This window comes from Mauremys mutica, chromosome 3 (genome assembly GCF_020497125.1).
Source record: "Mauremys mutica isolate MM-2020 ecotype Southern chromosome 3, ASM2049712v1, whole genome shotgun sequence".
Classification (NCBI taxonomy): Eukaryota; Metazoa; Chordata; order Testudines; family Geoemydidae; genus Mauremys; species Mauremys mutica.
The window spans coordinates 149,320,012-149,338,118 of record NC_059074.1 but is presented as its reverse complement, the minus strand read 5'-3'; the positions used below and the strand labels follow the sequence as shown (position 1 = coordinate 149,338,118).

The 18,107-nt window shown below is 38.3% G+C and overlaps 1 protein-coding gene across 2 annotated transcripts in view; it reads right to left on the bottom strand.

The window, feature by feature from the left end:
- Positions 1–18,107, bottom strand: part of ZFAND3 (zinc finger AN1-type containing 3) — a 257,521-nt gene that overhangs the window by 66,910 nt on the left and 172,504 nt on the right. For both annotated transcript variants that reach the window (XM_045009923.1, XM_045009924.1), the window contains exon 4: positions 4,622–4,801. In XM_045009923.1, coding sequence (XP_044865858.1) covers positions 4,622–4,801 — 180 coding nt within the window. The remainder of the gene's footprint in view (positions 1–4,621; positions 4,802–18,107) is intronic.

The following is an 18,107-nucleotide window of genomic DNA, read 5'->3' as shown; positions in this document are numbered from 1 at the left end:
CAAGCACAGTAGGTATGCATGGCGTTTTATAAAGCAGTGGTTAGGCAAGTCCCCACACTAAGAAGCTCAATCTAAACATCCAACAGTTGCATTGGGAGAACAGGCAAAAACAATACACCTCACTCTTCTGATAAAGCTCTCTGATAGAGAACCTTGGCCTTCAGCCACAGTACATAAAACCCAAGTACATTTAAACTCCCTGGAATACTTTCACACTTACAAAGGCTGCTTCACTACTTCTAGCACAGTCAAAAATGTTTAGTCTAAAACTAACATCACTAGCATGAATACTACACAGAAAACTTTTATTTTATGAGTCATGCAATCAAATACTCAAAAGTGGCCATTGACTGTGTGTACAGCTTGACACACCTAGGGCCACATTTTTCATGTGCTGAGGAACCACTAAGAACTATGAACGCTCAGCACCTCTGAAAATCAGACCAAGGCATCTAAAGTTGGGCACATAAAAATTGAGGCACAGTCAGTGGCCACCACTGAAACTTCTGGCCTAAACCTTTAACAATTGTTCTGCATCTACACTACCACATCAGAGGCAAATATATCTGGTAGAAAGTTTATTTGCATATCTTAATTAAAAAACATCTTAAGCATTGGAATCTAGTGCATTTAATTGTTCTAAAAACAAAAACAATTCCTCTCTTCCCTCTCTGATTACGGTATTTGCAAATTCAAACAAGGCCAGGAAGAAGTTAAGCACATAATTAAAATAAAACCATGTCATTTGAAACTAAGAACTACTGAAATATCAAACCTGATCCAGCTGCCAAAGTCAGAGTTTTTCACACTGACATTTTTCCTGTCTTATTACAAGTTAGAGTTAGCTTTAAGCCTGCATAGTGTCAGCTTTAGCGCCACCTGTATAGAAAAAGGAAAACAATATGACAGCCCCAAAGGAGGAGATGAAGGGCTGAAATTAAGTGAAATTGTTCCATATCTAGTGTGACCTTTCCTTTACCAAAATACAGAGAACCTTACCTTAATAAGCAGATTTTTAGATTGTGTTTAGGAGAAAAAAAGCCTCCTTCAGTGCTCCCCACTCTGCCCCCTCCTCCCGCGCCCCCCCCAAGGTTAACTTCAGATAGACATCTCCAGAGCAACAGACAAATCCTATGGCTAGTGCTGGCCAAGTACCGTAATGTTAGGACAGCCTAAACAAAGGGTGGAAAGGGGGATAAAACAGGAGTATCCAGATCTAGAAGAACTGATCTACACAATTTTTTACAGAATTAACTATACATCTGTTTAGAAACAGATATAGTTAAATCTGTGCAACCCCAATGCAGGCAGAAACAACAAGGAGTCCAGTGGCACCTTAAAGACTAACAGATTTATTTGGGCATAAGCTTTTGTAGGTGAAGAAGTGAGGTTTTTTTACCCACAAAAGCTTATGTCCAAATAAACCTGTTAGTCTTTAAGGTGCCACCGGACTCCCTGTTGTTTTTGTGGATACAGACTAACACGGCTAAACCCTGATACTTAACAGTATAAATCTGCCTGCATTATGTCATCAAAGTGCTTCTATCTGTACAGCCTATTTCAGTAAATTGACTACATTTCTAGACCAATATAGGTAAATCGATATAAAAACTGTGTTGATAAGCCTGACGATGCCAGTGAGAAAAATGCAGTAACAACTGAAAAAGATCTTAAAACTGTTTTTCCCCCAAAGTTGTAACTGCATCTCATAAAGGAAATGTAGTGCTTCATGTACTCGAAATATAAGTGATTAAATTAGTCACAAAGCCTTTGCTCTGAGTGTACTACTGTATGCAGTCTGTAACCCTCAAAGAGCTACCTTCATTCTGCAAGAGAATTATTAATCAGCAGACTGGTTGAACCCAAAACAAACAGCACCTCCTTTCAGTGGTCAGGTGACTGTTCCAACCTTGATGTGGTAGGAGATGGAAACCTGCAGTAATCTGGCTCTGTATACAAGATGCTAGCAATAAAATGTGGTTCTCACAGGAAAAGTAATCAGAGTTACAAAAAAAAAAAAGGGGGCAAGAGATCATATTTAAATATTGTCACAAACTGAACTCCTGCAAAATCTAACCCTAGGAACTTCCTTCCTAGACCATTCACTGAATATTTAGAGGATAAAAGACTCCCTTAAAGACACAAGAAAAAAAACAAAACAAAAAACCCCACCTCTCTTCAGATAAAATATGAATCTTATCATAGAAGATTTGTATGGTTCTCTTTACTTGTTATAACATGATGAACAGAGTTTGTTAATTACCCAAATGACTTGCTGCAGTTTTGTTCAATCTGTTTATCCTGCAGACTCAACAACCATGGCAAATACCTCGATGTGGGACTGATTTAGAAGACATGAAAAGGGAGGAGGGGGCAGAGAGACTGCAGCCTGAGCAGTTCCTGTAAGAGAACACTTCTGAGCACTCCAATCTTTTCACACTTTGATAGGGATTAACTTAATGATCCCATACATTGATTCCTGGTGAATTACTGCAATTCTATTCAGTGCAGCATGCAGCTGTACATCATCATACTGTACTGCAAAATATCAATCTTCTAAGAACACTGCTGTAATGAGAGAGGTGTATGCTTTATAGAACTAGCTACAAAATAAGTAATGCACAGAAAAAGCCACCTTTAAATTAAAATAAAATAAGACATTTAAAGTTTGGGTATTCTTCATTATGGGAAAGAACCTTCCACTTTGAGACCATTATCCATCAGAAAAGCTCCATCTGTTGTATAATTATCTCTGATAAATGACACTAGTCTGAGCTTCATTAGAGGGGGGGGAGGGAATAGAGCTAGCTGGAACTGTAAATAATCTCACCACTGTTTTGCACTTAAACTAAAGCCATCCCAGCAGGAAGGTGTAAAGAATTTTTTTTATAGGTAATATTTTCAAGTGCTCTACTGGCCGTGCTGCCTAATATCAGTCACCTTGGAGCATCCATTGATGAGTGTGTAGCAATAAGGGATGGAAAACATTTTATTTCTTTAATTCCCCCTTCCCCGCACCCACACACATTCCTTGTAATCCAACTCAAGTCTCAATGAAAACATTTTCACAAAACCTGGCCCAGCAGCATGGAAGAAGTGCCCTGTATCACCAAATGGTAGATCTTGGGTTATGAGTGAGCAGGGGATTGAAGGCCCCAGACCTGTGAAGGCCCAACGTGTTGTTGAATTCTCTAGGAAAGGTGTTGTAAGAACTGCTTTTACAGCACCCCACAGGTTTTTCCGTGGAGAAGCGCTGGACGGAGGGAAGTGATGGGATGGTGGCCGCCAGCAACTGTGTGTGTGAAGGAAAGACAACAATAGTCACATTGCAAATTAACTCTTATTACAGCAACTGATATCAGAGTGCCTTGGAGTTTAATTAATGGGACGTGCCCATTACTGCCTGCCATAGTACTGACAGGGTACCCAAATATTGTATTTATAGCATAGTACAATCTAATTTTAATTAAAATTTATGTTACAGTTAGTACAAATAAACTGTCACAATCTCATACTTGTATGCAGTAGTGTTGTACCCGTGTTGGTCCCAGGATATTAGAGAGCCAAGGTGAGTGAAGTAATATATTTTACTGGACCAATCCATACGGATACATATGGCCTTGTTCAAACCACTCAAACTAACAAAACTGAAACCCAACAAAGGCAATGTATCAAAGCTCCTTCAACCCTGGCACTTTGAGGCAACTACTATAAATAAGAACTCAAAGTGTTTAAGAACGCTGGCATCTCCAGAATCTTCCCTACTAAAAAAGATGTGGATATAAATATGTTCTCCTTGAAATGTGCATGTGTATTTGCCATTCATTAGATATCAGGGTATTAAGAGCAAGAGAGAGTTTCCATAGCCCACCTTTCAGAAAAGAAAGACTTTAGTCTGAAGAAAATGAAACTATGAATCACACATTATTTACGAGTGTAACGTATTGTAACATTTTAACTCAATATATTACACACAGCATTAACTTGTACAGAAATTTAGAATAAATTTTCCTGAAAGAAGGCAGACATTAGCCCAGAGTTTTATCATGCCAAGTCTGAACACTTTACCTCTGCCTTTAGATAGGATTCTAGCCTGTAAGAGTTCTATAAACAGACAGAGAACCGTGAACAGGGAGATGGGGTCAAAGATCATCCCACAGTCAGTTCTGTGAGAGATTTACCACCAGTCTAACAAACCCTATGTTACAGTCAATACTGCATATAGCCATTTAAAAAAGGTTTTAAAATAATGATATATGGACCAAATTGATAAGATTCTGGTTTCTATGCCACCACATACAATAGTTTACCTGTAGTAATGTAGGGACAGAATTTCATAAAATGGGTAAAATTGTCTTAGAGTCAAATCAAGATCAGCAGGACTAAAGCTCAAATAGCTGTACATCAGTATAAAAATTGTTTCTAGTCACAGTGGCCCCTTTTTTGTTTGTTCATTTTTGATTAAACCCAACTGTTTGAGTTTCATGATTATTTTCTAACTCCGTCCTCCCCAAAAGAGAGGTCATCTCTTTCTAGTAAGAGACAGTGACAAATGGCACTGAGAAAAGAGCAGATGTTTAGGTTTCCTCTGTTTTCCCCTCCTCAAGGCTCATGCACTTACATTCCTCTTTACTCAGCGAAGTTACATTCAGTTCTGTCGAAAGTTGCTGGTTGGAGTTAACAGTCTGCGTAGTTAGCGAGGTATTGCTGTTGTCACTGTTTGTTTCTCCAGAGAACAAATCTGATTGGCTGTTGCTTGTGCTGGGAGTGGAGTCATCATCTGGCTGCTTCTTTTGGAAATCTATCAAAAACAAGGTTGAGAAAGTGGAATGAGGTATGAAGGCTACTCACTTCATTTTATGCTTGAAGCAGCAGAATTGAGAGGAAAAAAAATGAGAACAGTCCAAAATGCAATGAGTACACGGTCTGGGTTAACATCACTCCAACTGATTCCATGCATATGCTGTAGAATAAAACGCCGAAGTAGCCTTAAGATTTTTGATTTATTCCAGATTTGAAACTTCACTTTAGAATTTCCTTGTTATTGACGAGTACTGACAGAATGCTTAGCACTACACAAAGACGACAACAGTCCTTGTTTCAAGGATCTTGGTCTAACAGAGCATCCAAAGTTTACTTGCGTGTTTGACAGTCGAACACTTAACATATGTGCTGTTGTATAAACAGTTAAAACGAAGTGTGGAGAAAGTATGCATCTGATGAGGTAAGGCCTGGAAGAGACTCCCTGGGTTATCTAATCCAACTATAAGAATATTTACACTATGGTTGTGTGAAAAATGTTTCCCATTGTGACCTGTAAAGTTCCACTAAGGTAGCAATGATGGGAGTGCTAGAGTAGACAGGGCTTCTGGTTGTCCTTCAGCATTGTAAGCACAGTATGGTCTAACCTTGTTCTGAGCAGACCTACGTAAACATGAGTAAAATGCCTGTGATGGATGCCTGGCACTTTGTCTACGCTAGTGCTCCCGCCATTGTTCCCGCTAATGGAGCTGAACTGGTAGCAGCAACTGTGGGAAATTTTAGAGACCGTAAACTAGCATAAAGCCTGCCTGATGGAAATAGGCGTTGCCTTTATATTACTTTTGCTGAACATTTTATCTAGCCCGCTATTTAAATACCTCTCCTGATGGTGTCTAGGGCTACATCTACATTGCAGCCTGGTGTGGACGACAGGCGTGTGACTTGCAGACCACACCCAAGTGTTGCGCTTTAACTGCCCTGTATGGACATGCTGGCAAGAATGAAAAGGTACCTAGTTTGTGTTAGCATAGTCCTGTTTGAAAGATGACTGTGTTAATGTCAACTGGACACCTTTTAGTTTGTGTCAGCAGCATCCTTAGAGGACAGCTAAAGAGCAACACTTTGGTGTGCTCTGCAGTTCACACCCCCATAATGTGACACGGTGCAGACAAGCCCTAAGCCATCTCTTTGGATGATCGCTCCAGTACCTAGACACCACTTAAGTGAGGGATTTAACACCTAAACCTACAATTTTCCTATCACGCTGCTGCTGTTTCTAATATTTCAAATGATGAGTAATCCTCCATCCTCTACACTACTACTTCTCAAACCGCGGCAGACAATCATCATAATCATCCCACTTTATCTGCTTTTTGCCAAGCTATATACAGTTAAGTTCCCTTAAAACAAGAGAAAACTCCTTATATACTCCACATATACTGGAGAAAACTCAAAGATATAAAGTAAAAATATAAATGTTTTCCCCCAACTTTGCTATTTAGCAAATATGACAAAAGAAAAGATAAAATTGTGAATATAGAAATGCCTCCCTCCCACCCTCTACCAGAGACTGCAGTGAAGTCATAGTGCTTCACATTTCAACTGTAACAGAATACATCATCCCCGGATCATGACTTCATTATGGGATCCAGCAGATGACCTCAGTGAACACAGAGGAGTGTCCTAAAAAATTGTGAAGAAAAGTTTAGAAAAGTACTGGCAATGCAAACTGTTTGCAGGTAAACTTTCATCCTTCCCGCACCAAGTAAAAACCTCAGCTTAATTTTCTCCACAGACATATCTTGTAATTCTTTTATTTTTCCTCACCTTTCCATGTCTTTTCTCTAACATACCGTGCTTATGGTACCTAGATTGTAAGCAATTTAGGACAGGTACTATATCTTTATACTTGTATAAAGCACCTAGCATACTGCTGATGCTATACAAGTAAATAAATATGGAAATATTAGCATTAACATTCAGCTATACAGGACAACCATCTTATTCCCTTGGCCTCTCAGTCCTTAACCTTTTCCTCCATGTCTCAGACTTGGCTCATTCACCCCAGTTGTACTCCATCTGTAGATAAGAAGCAATCAAACAGCCCATGGATTCCTATGGAGACGGGCTCTCATCTTTAAAACAGATGAGAACTGGGGAAACCACAGGTCCTTGCAAGCAACGTCCAGATCTAGCCAAGCAGCTGGGCCACTCATATCAAGGCAGATCATTGCATGTTGAGACCTGTAGCCTCCATGGGCTGCTGCATAGCTATATGAAAGATGAGAGTTTGCAATCTCCTCCATTTCATCATAATTTGTTAATACTTGAAACAAACTGCAAGGGACAATTCTCCAAATACAATGGGGTCTGGGGTCTGCAGCAAGGTAATGTTTGCATTTTGATTAATTTCAGGTTGCTTTGCTTTTGGAAAGGTGCGAGGAAAAAGCAGAGAACAAATTAAAATGCAAAGAATGCATATAAAACCCTTCAAGTCTCCCCAGATGGTTCTGCTTAACTGAAAAGTCGCAGCAGTTCTCAAACTGTGGGTTGGGACCCCAAAATGGGTCACAACCCAATTTTAATGGGGTCACCAGGGCTGGAGTTAGATTTGCTGGGGCCCTGGGCTGAAGCTGAAGCCCGAGGGCTTCAGCCCTGGATGGCGGGGCTCAGGGTACAGGCCCCCTGCCCAGGGCTGAAGCCCTTGGGCTTTGGACCCCCCACCTGGGGTGGCCGGGCTCGGACAGGCTTAGCTTTGGTTCTCCCCTCCAACGGTCATGTAATAATTTTTGTCGTCAAAAGGGGGTCACAGAGCAATGAAGTTTGAGAACTGCTGTGTTAAAAAGTTGCTCCTCACAGCTTCTGCTATTCTCCCTATGTTTATGGCCTTCCAACCACCCATATCTTGCCCCTCCTGCCCTTTTGTGCCCAGGGATTCTCCTAGGCCCCCCAACCTGCCCAGGTTCCTATCCTGGTAGCAGCTCATCAGTCCACAACGGAGGTGGAGCCGCTGAGGGAGAGAACAGACAAGACATGTCTAGGTTGCGGAAATGAAAGGTGTTTTTAAGAAGTGTTAGCCGATATACGTCAACATATTTTTAACCACCACTTCGCACCTAGTGTAGACACAGGGCTTACCTGGATTAAGAAAATAGGTAGTATTTAAAAACATGTTACCTAACACTTATCTCCTTTCAAAAACACAGCTGAACTCTTTTAAAAAGCTTATTAGCTAGTTGTGATCACTCCTTAGGCTCCCAGTTAGCCTATCCCTATATATAGTATCTCCAGCCAGCTAATATATTTGTAAAGGAGTTACCTGTGTCTAGAGTAGCTGCAAAATCATGTTTAAAATAATGCTAGATAATATTTTCAAACAATCTATGTTCCTAATCTAGACAGGGCCTGGGAGTGAGCTGCCAGAGGCATGAAGCTTGAGCTTCTGGTACTGAGCTAGAGAGGAATTCAGCCAGGGACTGAGGGGTCTCCTGCCTAGCAAGAAGCAGTTCAAAGAAAAACATTTCACCTGTTGCAACAGCACAATCTTGAGACATTGGCAGGGATAGCAGTTGTCACAGATGGCTTTTGAAACCTTGGGAATGTCTTGGTCAAATGAGAACTGTTGGCAGGTATGTTTCATTCACTTTGAGCATGGCCCTTGAGCTCCTGGCTGAGTACCAATCTGACCCTTTGGCTAGAGAAAGTTGGGCACTGATGGTGTACATCCTGCCTACACTAAATGCTCTCTACCTGCAATGCAAGGACAGAGCAGAGATCAGATAAAAAATGTTTTGTGACGGATTTATATGCAAAGCACTGCACAAAAGTTAAGCTGTGTTGTACACATCTCAGAAATGGAAGTACCTACAACCCTTGAGCAGTGGAACAAAATATATTATGGTTACACTCCATATTCTACACCAGTGATCTGCAAAACCCAATTAAAAAGTCAATTTAAAGTTATAATAATAGAAATTAAGAAATGTATTAACATCCTACAAGTCAAAAATTCTTAGATTTATTTTCCCACTGCAAAACAGGTACAAATATTTTGCTTTTGGGCTGTGCTGCATACTAAGTTTCATCCACAAAGAGTATGTACAGGTGAATTTTAAAACTTTAAAAATTAATCTGTATCATGAAAGTCCTGACAGACCCCTAATGACAATATAACTAACAGTGGCCCTACACTACATCTCCCAAAGCTATTTATTTGTTTAGCCTGCACACTCAGCAAGGTTGGTTTTTTTCTGAAGGGCTGTTCATTTTTACACCCCACTGATAAACTTTCCTGCTTGAAACTGGGCACAAAATGCTGACAACAAATTCATCATTCAGTAGGGTGACCAGATGTCCTGATTTTATAGGGACAGTCCCAATTTTTGGGTGTCTCTCTGATATAGGCTCCTATTACCCCCCCACCTCTCCCCAATTTTTCACACTTGTTGTCTGGTCAGCCTATCATTCAGTAATGTCATTCCCCAGAAGCTTAATACTGAAACAGCTGGCAGATTAGGGCAGCTACACTGCAGCAGAGTCTACGTAACAATTATACACTTTTAGCCATTGTGGCCCTAGGATGTCCTACATTCAGAACTGTATTCTTTATTCATTAGGATCTGCTAGCAGATTTGGCAAACCAATTAGCTCACAAAGAACTCTCACTTGCTCCACTTTGTGTGGTAACTGAGCATGTCTATTTTTTGGTAACCGTTTCTTCCAAGCAGACAAGAGGACGCAGGAAAAATGTGGAAACTGCTGCTCCAAAGCAGTTGAAAGACATTCTAGTTCTTCCAAATAAACCGCACTGCTTTTGGAATACAAATTCAACTGAAAATGGACAGCAGAAGATTTTATAGGTCCTACTGATGACAGACTGGTGCCATTAAAAACCATCACCAAAATGCACAGAATTCAAAATATGCAAGTGGTCTAAAACAGAAACTGGGATTTCCACATGTTAAGTAGTTTGGTGCATGCAATCTTAGCTATTGGTCCATTTGAATCAAGCAGATTTTGCAGTTAGCTTTTTTTGCAGTGTTTGGTTGATCAAAGAGACAGAGGGTCCATATGGAGCTATCTGAAGAAGTGAGGTTTTTTTTACCCATGAAAGCTTATGCCCAAATAAATCAGTCTTTAAGGTGCCACCGGACTTCTTGTTGTTTTTGTAGATACAGACTAACACGGCTACCCCCTGATAAATATCTCATACAAGCTTTTGGTCAAATACTGTTCTACAGTAAGTCAGTAATTTCTGGATTCTGCTAGAACAATGCATGAACAGGCTGCAACACAACTTCATTCTGTACCTTCCCTAGACCCCACAGCATTTAAATGAGTTTTCTTACCTTAGAAAAGTTATAAGTAAATATCTAACAGCAGAACTCCCTAATGTCATCTACATTTCTGATTTTGGTAATAGTAGTAGTGTAATGAAAGCATGGTCTAGAAGACTGAACATGGGACTAAAAACCAGCTATTCATTCCACTGACTCATTATGTTACCATATCCAAGTTGCAATCTTTGCATCTGTAAAATGGTAATAGAGAAGGAGCCCTTAAATTCCACCATTTTCAAAGATTCTGCTGTTTACTTGAAAGACAGAAGACAGCATTGAAAAAGATCTTTTAAAATTTCTTCCTTTTTGAAAGTGTGTCCACTGTATTTACATGCCTCACAAAAGTGTCTTAGTGTTCTGCAAATGTCAAATGGTAAACATTAGTTCACTATTTTAGAATCAGTCTTTCAAATGTAAAAGAGCCCCAGACCAGACCATTGTTGACATTAAGATCCCACAGCATCAGAATAGAGTTTGCATATTAGAAAACAAAATACATTAGAAGAGATCCAACAGCACAAGGGCATTAAATTACTTAGCACGATTGAACAACTGTAGTTTGGATAGAAATCAAGAGATAAAACCAACAAATAATGAAGAACAGAACATAGCTTCAGTACGTATAACTACAGGTAATTACTGAAAATTGTATTGGTAACAGATAGTTTAAGCTTCAATGCAAGACCCATTTTTTCCATACACTTTGCATTTTTAATGCTGATGTGAACAATGTATATATTAAAAATCATGAAAGATTTCATATTAAGGGTAGTGCTCCAATTTTTAATTGTGCAGCTGTAAATATTAATGACAAACTGAATTAGTCTTGTTAATATATGTGTGTGTGTGTGTGTGTGTGTGTGTGTGTGTGTGTGTGTGTGTGTGTGTGTGTGTGTGTGTAAATATAGCATATATATTTTATTGGATTGCATTTGGTTTCTTTGAATCAGAGCTTCAGTTAATACCTCGATCTCACTCATACATCCCAAAAACTGGCAGTAAATTCAGAAATGTTGAGTTTATCTCAAGCCATGTAAGCCCAAGCTGCTAGCAAAACAGTTAGGTGGATGCTGCCAATTCTGAAAGAGTTTATGGACTGTCAAGTTATTTAAAAAATTAATCATAATTAATCACGTGATTAAAACAATTAAGCATGATTAATCGCACTGTTAAACAATAACAGAATACCCTTTATTTAAATATTTTTGGATGTTTTCTACATTTTCAAATATATTGTTTTTAATTACAACACAGAACACAAAGTGTACAGTGCTCACTATTTACTTTTGATTACAAATATTTGCACTGTAAAAAACAAAGAAATAGTATTTTTCAATTCACCTAATACAAGTACTGTAGTGCAATCTCTTTATCATGAAAATTGAACTTACAAATGTAGAATTAGGTACAAAAAACTGCATTCAAAAACAAAGCAATGTAAAACTTTAGAGCCCAAGTCCACTCAGTCCTACTTCTTTTTCAGCCAATGGCTCAGACAAACAAGTTTGTTTACATTTGCAGGAGATAATGCTGCCCACTTCTTGTTTACAATCTCACCTGAAAGTGAGAACAAGCATTCGCATGGCACTGTTATAGCAGGCGTCACAAGTTATTTACGTGCCAGATGGGCTAAAGATTCACATGGCCCTTCATTCTTCAACCACCCTTCCAGAGGACATGCATCAATACTGATGATGGTTTCTGTTTGATAACAATCCAAAGCGGAGTGGACCAACACATGTTCATTTTCATCATCTGAGTCAGATGCCACCTGCAGCAGGCTGATTTTCTTTTCTGGTGGTTCGAGTTCTGTACTTTCTGCATCAGAGTGTTGCTCTTTTAGGATTTTTGAAAGCATGCTCCACATCTCGTCTCTCTAAGATTTTGGAAGGCACTTCAGATTCTTAATTCTTGGGTCGAGTGCTGTAGCTATCTTTAGAAATCTCACATTGGTACCTTCTTTTCGTTTTGTCAAATCTGCAGTGAAATGTTCTTAAAACGAACAACATGTGCTTGGTCATCATCTGAGACTGCTATAATATGAACTATATGGCAGAATGCGGGTAAAACAAAGCAGGAGACATACAATTCTCCCCCAAGGAGTTCAGTCACTAAATAATTAACAGTTTGGTTTGGTTTGGTTTTTTGAGCATCAGCCGCATGGAAGCATGTCCTATGGAATGGTCACCGAAGCATGAAGGGGCATATGAATGTTTAGCACATCTGGCACATAAATACCTTGCAATGCTGGCTACAGAAGTGCCATGTGAATGCCTGTTCTCACTTTCAGGTGACATTGTAAATAAGAAGTGGGCAGCATTATCTCCTGTAAATGTAAGATAAACTTGTTTCTCTTAGATTGGCTGAACAAGAAGTAGAACTGAGTGGACTTGTAGGCTCTAAAGTTTTACATTGTTTTGTTTTTGAGTTCAGTTATGTAACAAAAAAATCTATATTTATAAGCTGCACTTTCATGATAAAGAGATCGCACTACAGTACTTGTACGAGGTGAACTGAAAAATACTATTTCTTTTATCATTTTTACAGTGCAAATATTTATAATCAAAATAATATAAAGTGAGCACTGTACACTTTGTATTCTGTGTTGTAATTGAAATCAATATATTTAAAAATGTAGAAAAACATCCAAAAATATTTAATACATTTCAATTGGTATTCTACTGTGCAATTAAAACTGATTAATAGCAATTTTTTTCAGTCAATCACGTGAGTTAACTGCGATTAATCAATAGCCCTAATTTTTATTCTTTTGATTAAAATCTCAGTAAAATTCTATATGATGTTACACTCAGTTAATAGCTTTAACAAGACAAAGCCATAACAAGAGCTGGTGAGAACCAAGTGGTTTGTTATCATTTAAAAAACGTTATTAAATGAAAATGGTCTGCATACAGAAGACTTTTCTTTGCGCTCTGCATTCATTGGTGCTTTCCCTATGCTGAAAAGTGAGAACTATGTGTAAAATAATGAATGACTAAAAATCCACCTTATTACAGTGATACTTCTGTACTCTCTAGTATCCTATATTGAAATGTTATTTTGTAACTTTCTACAGAAATACCATGATGAGTTTCAACTAGTATTTAGAGGTACATAAGATAGATACTAGGTCAGGGGCAATTAATTATATTTTGTCAAGGTCCAAATTTCTTGGTCAAGGTCCAGACTCCAGAGAAAAATAATATAAAAATAACAATGATGATGATGAAAATAGAAGAAGAAGAAGAAAATAAAAAAGAAGATTTTGTGGTCTGTTCAAAAGCATCTGGCACTCCAGATTTGGCCCACAGTCTGCCTATTGACTGTCCCATACTAGGTTTTCTTTCCCCAGCAGTAAGATTTTATGCACTGATCCTCCTCCCTACAGAGTACACTTCAAAGTGGAGGATTCTACTGGCATCAGTTTAAATGTACTCACTCACTCACTCTTTTCCTCTCCCCGAAACTAAAGACTTTCTGCCAGAAGGAGTAAAAGGAAATTATCCAAGAGTGATGCATAAAGTGAAGCCTGTGGGCCAGGTCCCAGTCACAAAATTCTACCATACAGCATGCAGCTGCCTTCATCTTTAACAAATGCTGCTGGCAGAAACTTCCTGTCTTCTTTACAGCCAGCAGCTGCCAATCCCAAAACAGGATAAACTGACAGATTTTGGAAGCTAACTGTATTTTAAAGGGTTGCCCCCTATATGATGTTACAGTAGCACAATTAGGTTAGTGGGGAGAGAGAAGTCTAATGCAGCCTTATCTTGTGTCAGCTATTTAATAATCTGAGAATGTCAAAGGAAGGGAAAAATTCTTGATAACTCAGGTTACTTAAGCATTTACATGCAACAGGATCATACACACACTCGGAATACTATATATGTATATGTATGTATGTTCTGAGTCAGATTAACTGAAGAAAATTAGAGAGACAAGGCGGGTCAGGTAATTTTTAATCAGTCGGAATTACTAATTTTCTTCATGTTGTGGATATTAAAAAAAAAATTACCTCACCCGCCTTGTCTCTCTAATTTTCTTCAGTTAATCTAACTCAGAACATTTATTTCCAGACGGCAGAGATTCAGTTATTAGTTTAGACCCTCCACAGAGAGAATAAACTAGATTTCAGAATTCTCCCTCTTCCCATTCATCAAGTCAAAGCAACCACCAGCATGGCTTCAGGTTCTAGTCCTCCAAGTGAGAAAGACACCATACACAGCCTCCAACTGTGATTTTAAGACTACCAAACCAGTGTAATCATATCTGTTTAATCCAGTGTATGGATCTAAGGAAAAGGAAAAAGAAATTTAGTGCACCTTCCAACTTCCCCATTTAATCCTCACGCACTAGGACTAAGGAAAAGATTTAATATGAACCGTTCAAGTAGCCTTAGAAATACTATGCAAGTACTTCAAATTCTGTGACATCCCACAATAAGACAACAGTTGTCTCAGTTCCAGCATTCAGTTCGGCCAAGCATTTCAGATAAGATGCATTACATATTGTAGCACAGTATCTTCAGGCCTGACCTTGTTATTTATGAAAGTGGCTGTAATTTCTGTAATTTGCTACACTTATTTAAAACTATGTAGGATCATTGGGTTTCTGGTACATTACCTGCTAGTCTTATGCCCAACACTACAAACAATATAGGTATATCTGTCATACAACAGAAGCAGAATTTTGAAAAGAGTTGTGTCTACATTTTATAATATAAATGAATTTATACAAGCCAGTGTCTTTACCTGTTACCATATCATGAACTGAGAGCAGCACAGCTGAGACGAACAAGCCATGAATTTAAGCACTATCTTTTGCTTGCTTTGAGAGTAAAAGTTAGAGGTTTCTGATATCTGGTATTATTATAAGTATTGATGTAACCAGCAGGATGGTGTGTTCTCATAATGCATTTCATCTGTTTGAAGTATTAGTGGTACCAAAACTGAATATTTGAATCAGCCAAGTTACGTTCCTAACCAAAAGTCTTACAAGTAATTAATTAATCTGGTTTATTGCTGAAATTACACTGTCCTTTGATTTTTCATTCCTACAGCAACTAGAGGTTTGAGGTGTAAACTAGCAAAAAAAAGTTATTTGGAGAACATTTGCTTCTTACGCAGCATTTATTGTGCAGACTACACACTTTTCCCTGCAAGAGTATCTTGTTCTTTTACAAAGCATAAATTAACATGGTAGCATTACAGTAAATGTCTAACAATCCATTAGCACCACCATAACATGCACAAGAGACTTCACCTTATTCTAGTCTAATCAGAAAATGGTTTCATGTCTAAAAGAATGCATATGTTGAAAGTACTGTATGAGAAGGAATATGAATATTATGACATTAATTGCTACACTGTACTGTTTATTTTAGGTTATTCTATCATTACATTTTTTTAAGTGCCTGGAAAAATGGTTAATACTCTTACCTCAGATTAGTCAGGGTATTGCTTCAAGTTATGAAATATAAAAATAAACTATTTGTTGAAATTTTCTGCTTCACTGCATATTAAAAACATCTCAAGTGCCATTTATATTTGACTGCATTTAGGATAAGAAGCTACATTCCATCTTCTACTTATGTGCCCTAAATACACATTTGAATAAAACCACAGCTTCTGGTCCTGGAAAGACAACTGTACTCCACACTGGATTATGAGTATTTTTTAATACTATTCAAAAGGATGCACTAGGCAGCTTACAGGTAAACAGACAAAGAGCCTGCCCTGAGGGGTTTATAATGTAGAATTTAGACAATTATTTGTATTACAGGGGCTATATAAACATGTAGTTAAAAAATAGTCCCTCTAGCAGCTGACAACAACAATAGGAGGCAATTGGGGGATGAAACAAATTTAGAAAGGGGAGGGAGGGTGAGATAACTGTAATTATGAACATGTTTTTGTTTGAACTGGCAGCACATACAGTAGAGGTTATCCGATATATAAGCAACAAATGAAAAAAACAGACAGAAGGGGTGGGGTGGGTATGGACAGAATGTGGAGACTCAATTTATGGACATTTAGTAAATGTTTATTTTTAAAACACATAGATAGTCTTTATTCATTCACTGAGTTATTAGGAGGGGTTTTAATGAAAGGGTGGCATTGTTGACAGAGGAGGCATGAAACGAAGAGACAAAGTCAAAGATGTAAATGGGGATACACAGTGAAGGGGCCTTGAAAGCACGGGTATACAGATTCCCTTACAAGAGCGGGGCCTGCCAGGGTAAATGAGGAATCCGATTTCCCTTATGCAACATACTAAAGTTACATTATGCATGTGCAGTGTGGCTCACCGTACTGGGGTCTAACAAAGCTTCCAGCAAACCATTAGAGGCTTGGTTTCCTGTACTACTCAACTATCTAGTAACATATTACAAGAGCATCTGATGCAGAACCTCCATTCGTTAACTGAAAGGTTCTTTCCACCATGGAGGCTTCAGTTCAGTCTTTGTTTATTTTAAGCCTGCTTGCACTCCCTATGTTGTTATATTTCTTTCTAACACAATGTAGCAGCAATACTAATTTGAGCTTAGATAGTACAGTAATTTGTATGCTAAAAACCCTAGGTTTTTCACATTTAATTTTTCTCTTCAAACACCAGAAAGGGAAATAAAACAGCTCAAAAAACAAGTGATGCTACAAAGGCAATATGAAGGTGACCAGCAAACAATGGGACTATATCGCGCTAGAGTCAGATATATAAGTGAAAGTGATAGCTGTATTCCTGGAAGTATTTGTACTCCCGTTCCTTGGGTGTCCAGGAATCTGGCTTAAAATGTATAAAAAGTTGCTCACAAATATTGTATTTAACTTTTGTGCAATTACTGGAGACAACATAGAACATTTATTTTTTCCCTCAGTATTAAATTTGATGACACTTTTGCTTTTAGTTAACTTTCATCTTCCTTCTCCTCTCAAGAGAAACTTCTGTATAAGTAAAACTATCAAGTCTTCTCCCTTGTGGCTATTTTACTCCCTGCATAGTCTTGTGAGATTGATATTTTGGCTCAGGAAATCTTTGCTTCATTACCAGGATTCCTTGATTTTAAGTATATTCAGCTATTACTAAGGGAAGTGCAGCAATGCATAAGAGTAACTACTAAACAGAAGCAAATAAGAAGTTGGATTGAACAATGGGATTAACTGGAGAGTTTTTATATTCACATTCTAAGTAACTAATAATTCCAAAGGTAAATATTTGAAAAATAGCAAGACAATAAATGGATTTATATATGTGAGCAGAAGTATCTATAGGAACTCTCTTAGCCAGGCTTCTAATATAGCTATTCTGAAAACAGTGTCATTTCCCCAGCACTGCATGCTCCTATTATCTCCACAGTAGTTGTCCAATGCTGAAAGGATCGACTGGGTGATGAAAAAGTAGTTTCCCTAGCATCTGCAGAAGTATTCACTGACAACAACTATCTCACAAAACAAAGACACTGCCTGGGTTGTCAGCTGTTGAAAGTAACTTACTGTATCATTTTTGCCACTCACCAGTACCATGCAAATAAATCTAGCATTTTAACAAAGGTTGTGTCACTTTTTAAATTGCTATGCATGCACTTTGACAATATTGTTAAAGAACTTTTATCCTATAACAGGGTGACCAGACAGCAAATGTGAAAAATTGGGACGGGGGTAATAGGAGCCTATATAAGAAAAAGACCCAAAAATTGGGACTGTCCCTATAAAACCGGGACATCTGGCCACCCTATCCTATAAAACCTGCAAATGATGACAAGGAAGCATATTTATTTTTACTCACAAAACGCATTAATTTATTGAAGCTATTACTTTGGCAATCGGCATTTCTCATGTTCCCTGCTATAGGACACTTTATCTTAAGTAGTCAGCATTCACACTGACTCCATTACACAGCATGCATGGTGGAAAAGTGCTGTATAAACACAGTACTGCATTGCAAAAAATAAATATCTCATTGCAAAACTAAAAATTTGGATGGTCAGCTATTTAACAGCTAGTTCTATTGGTG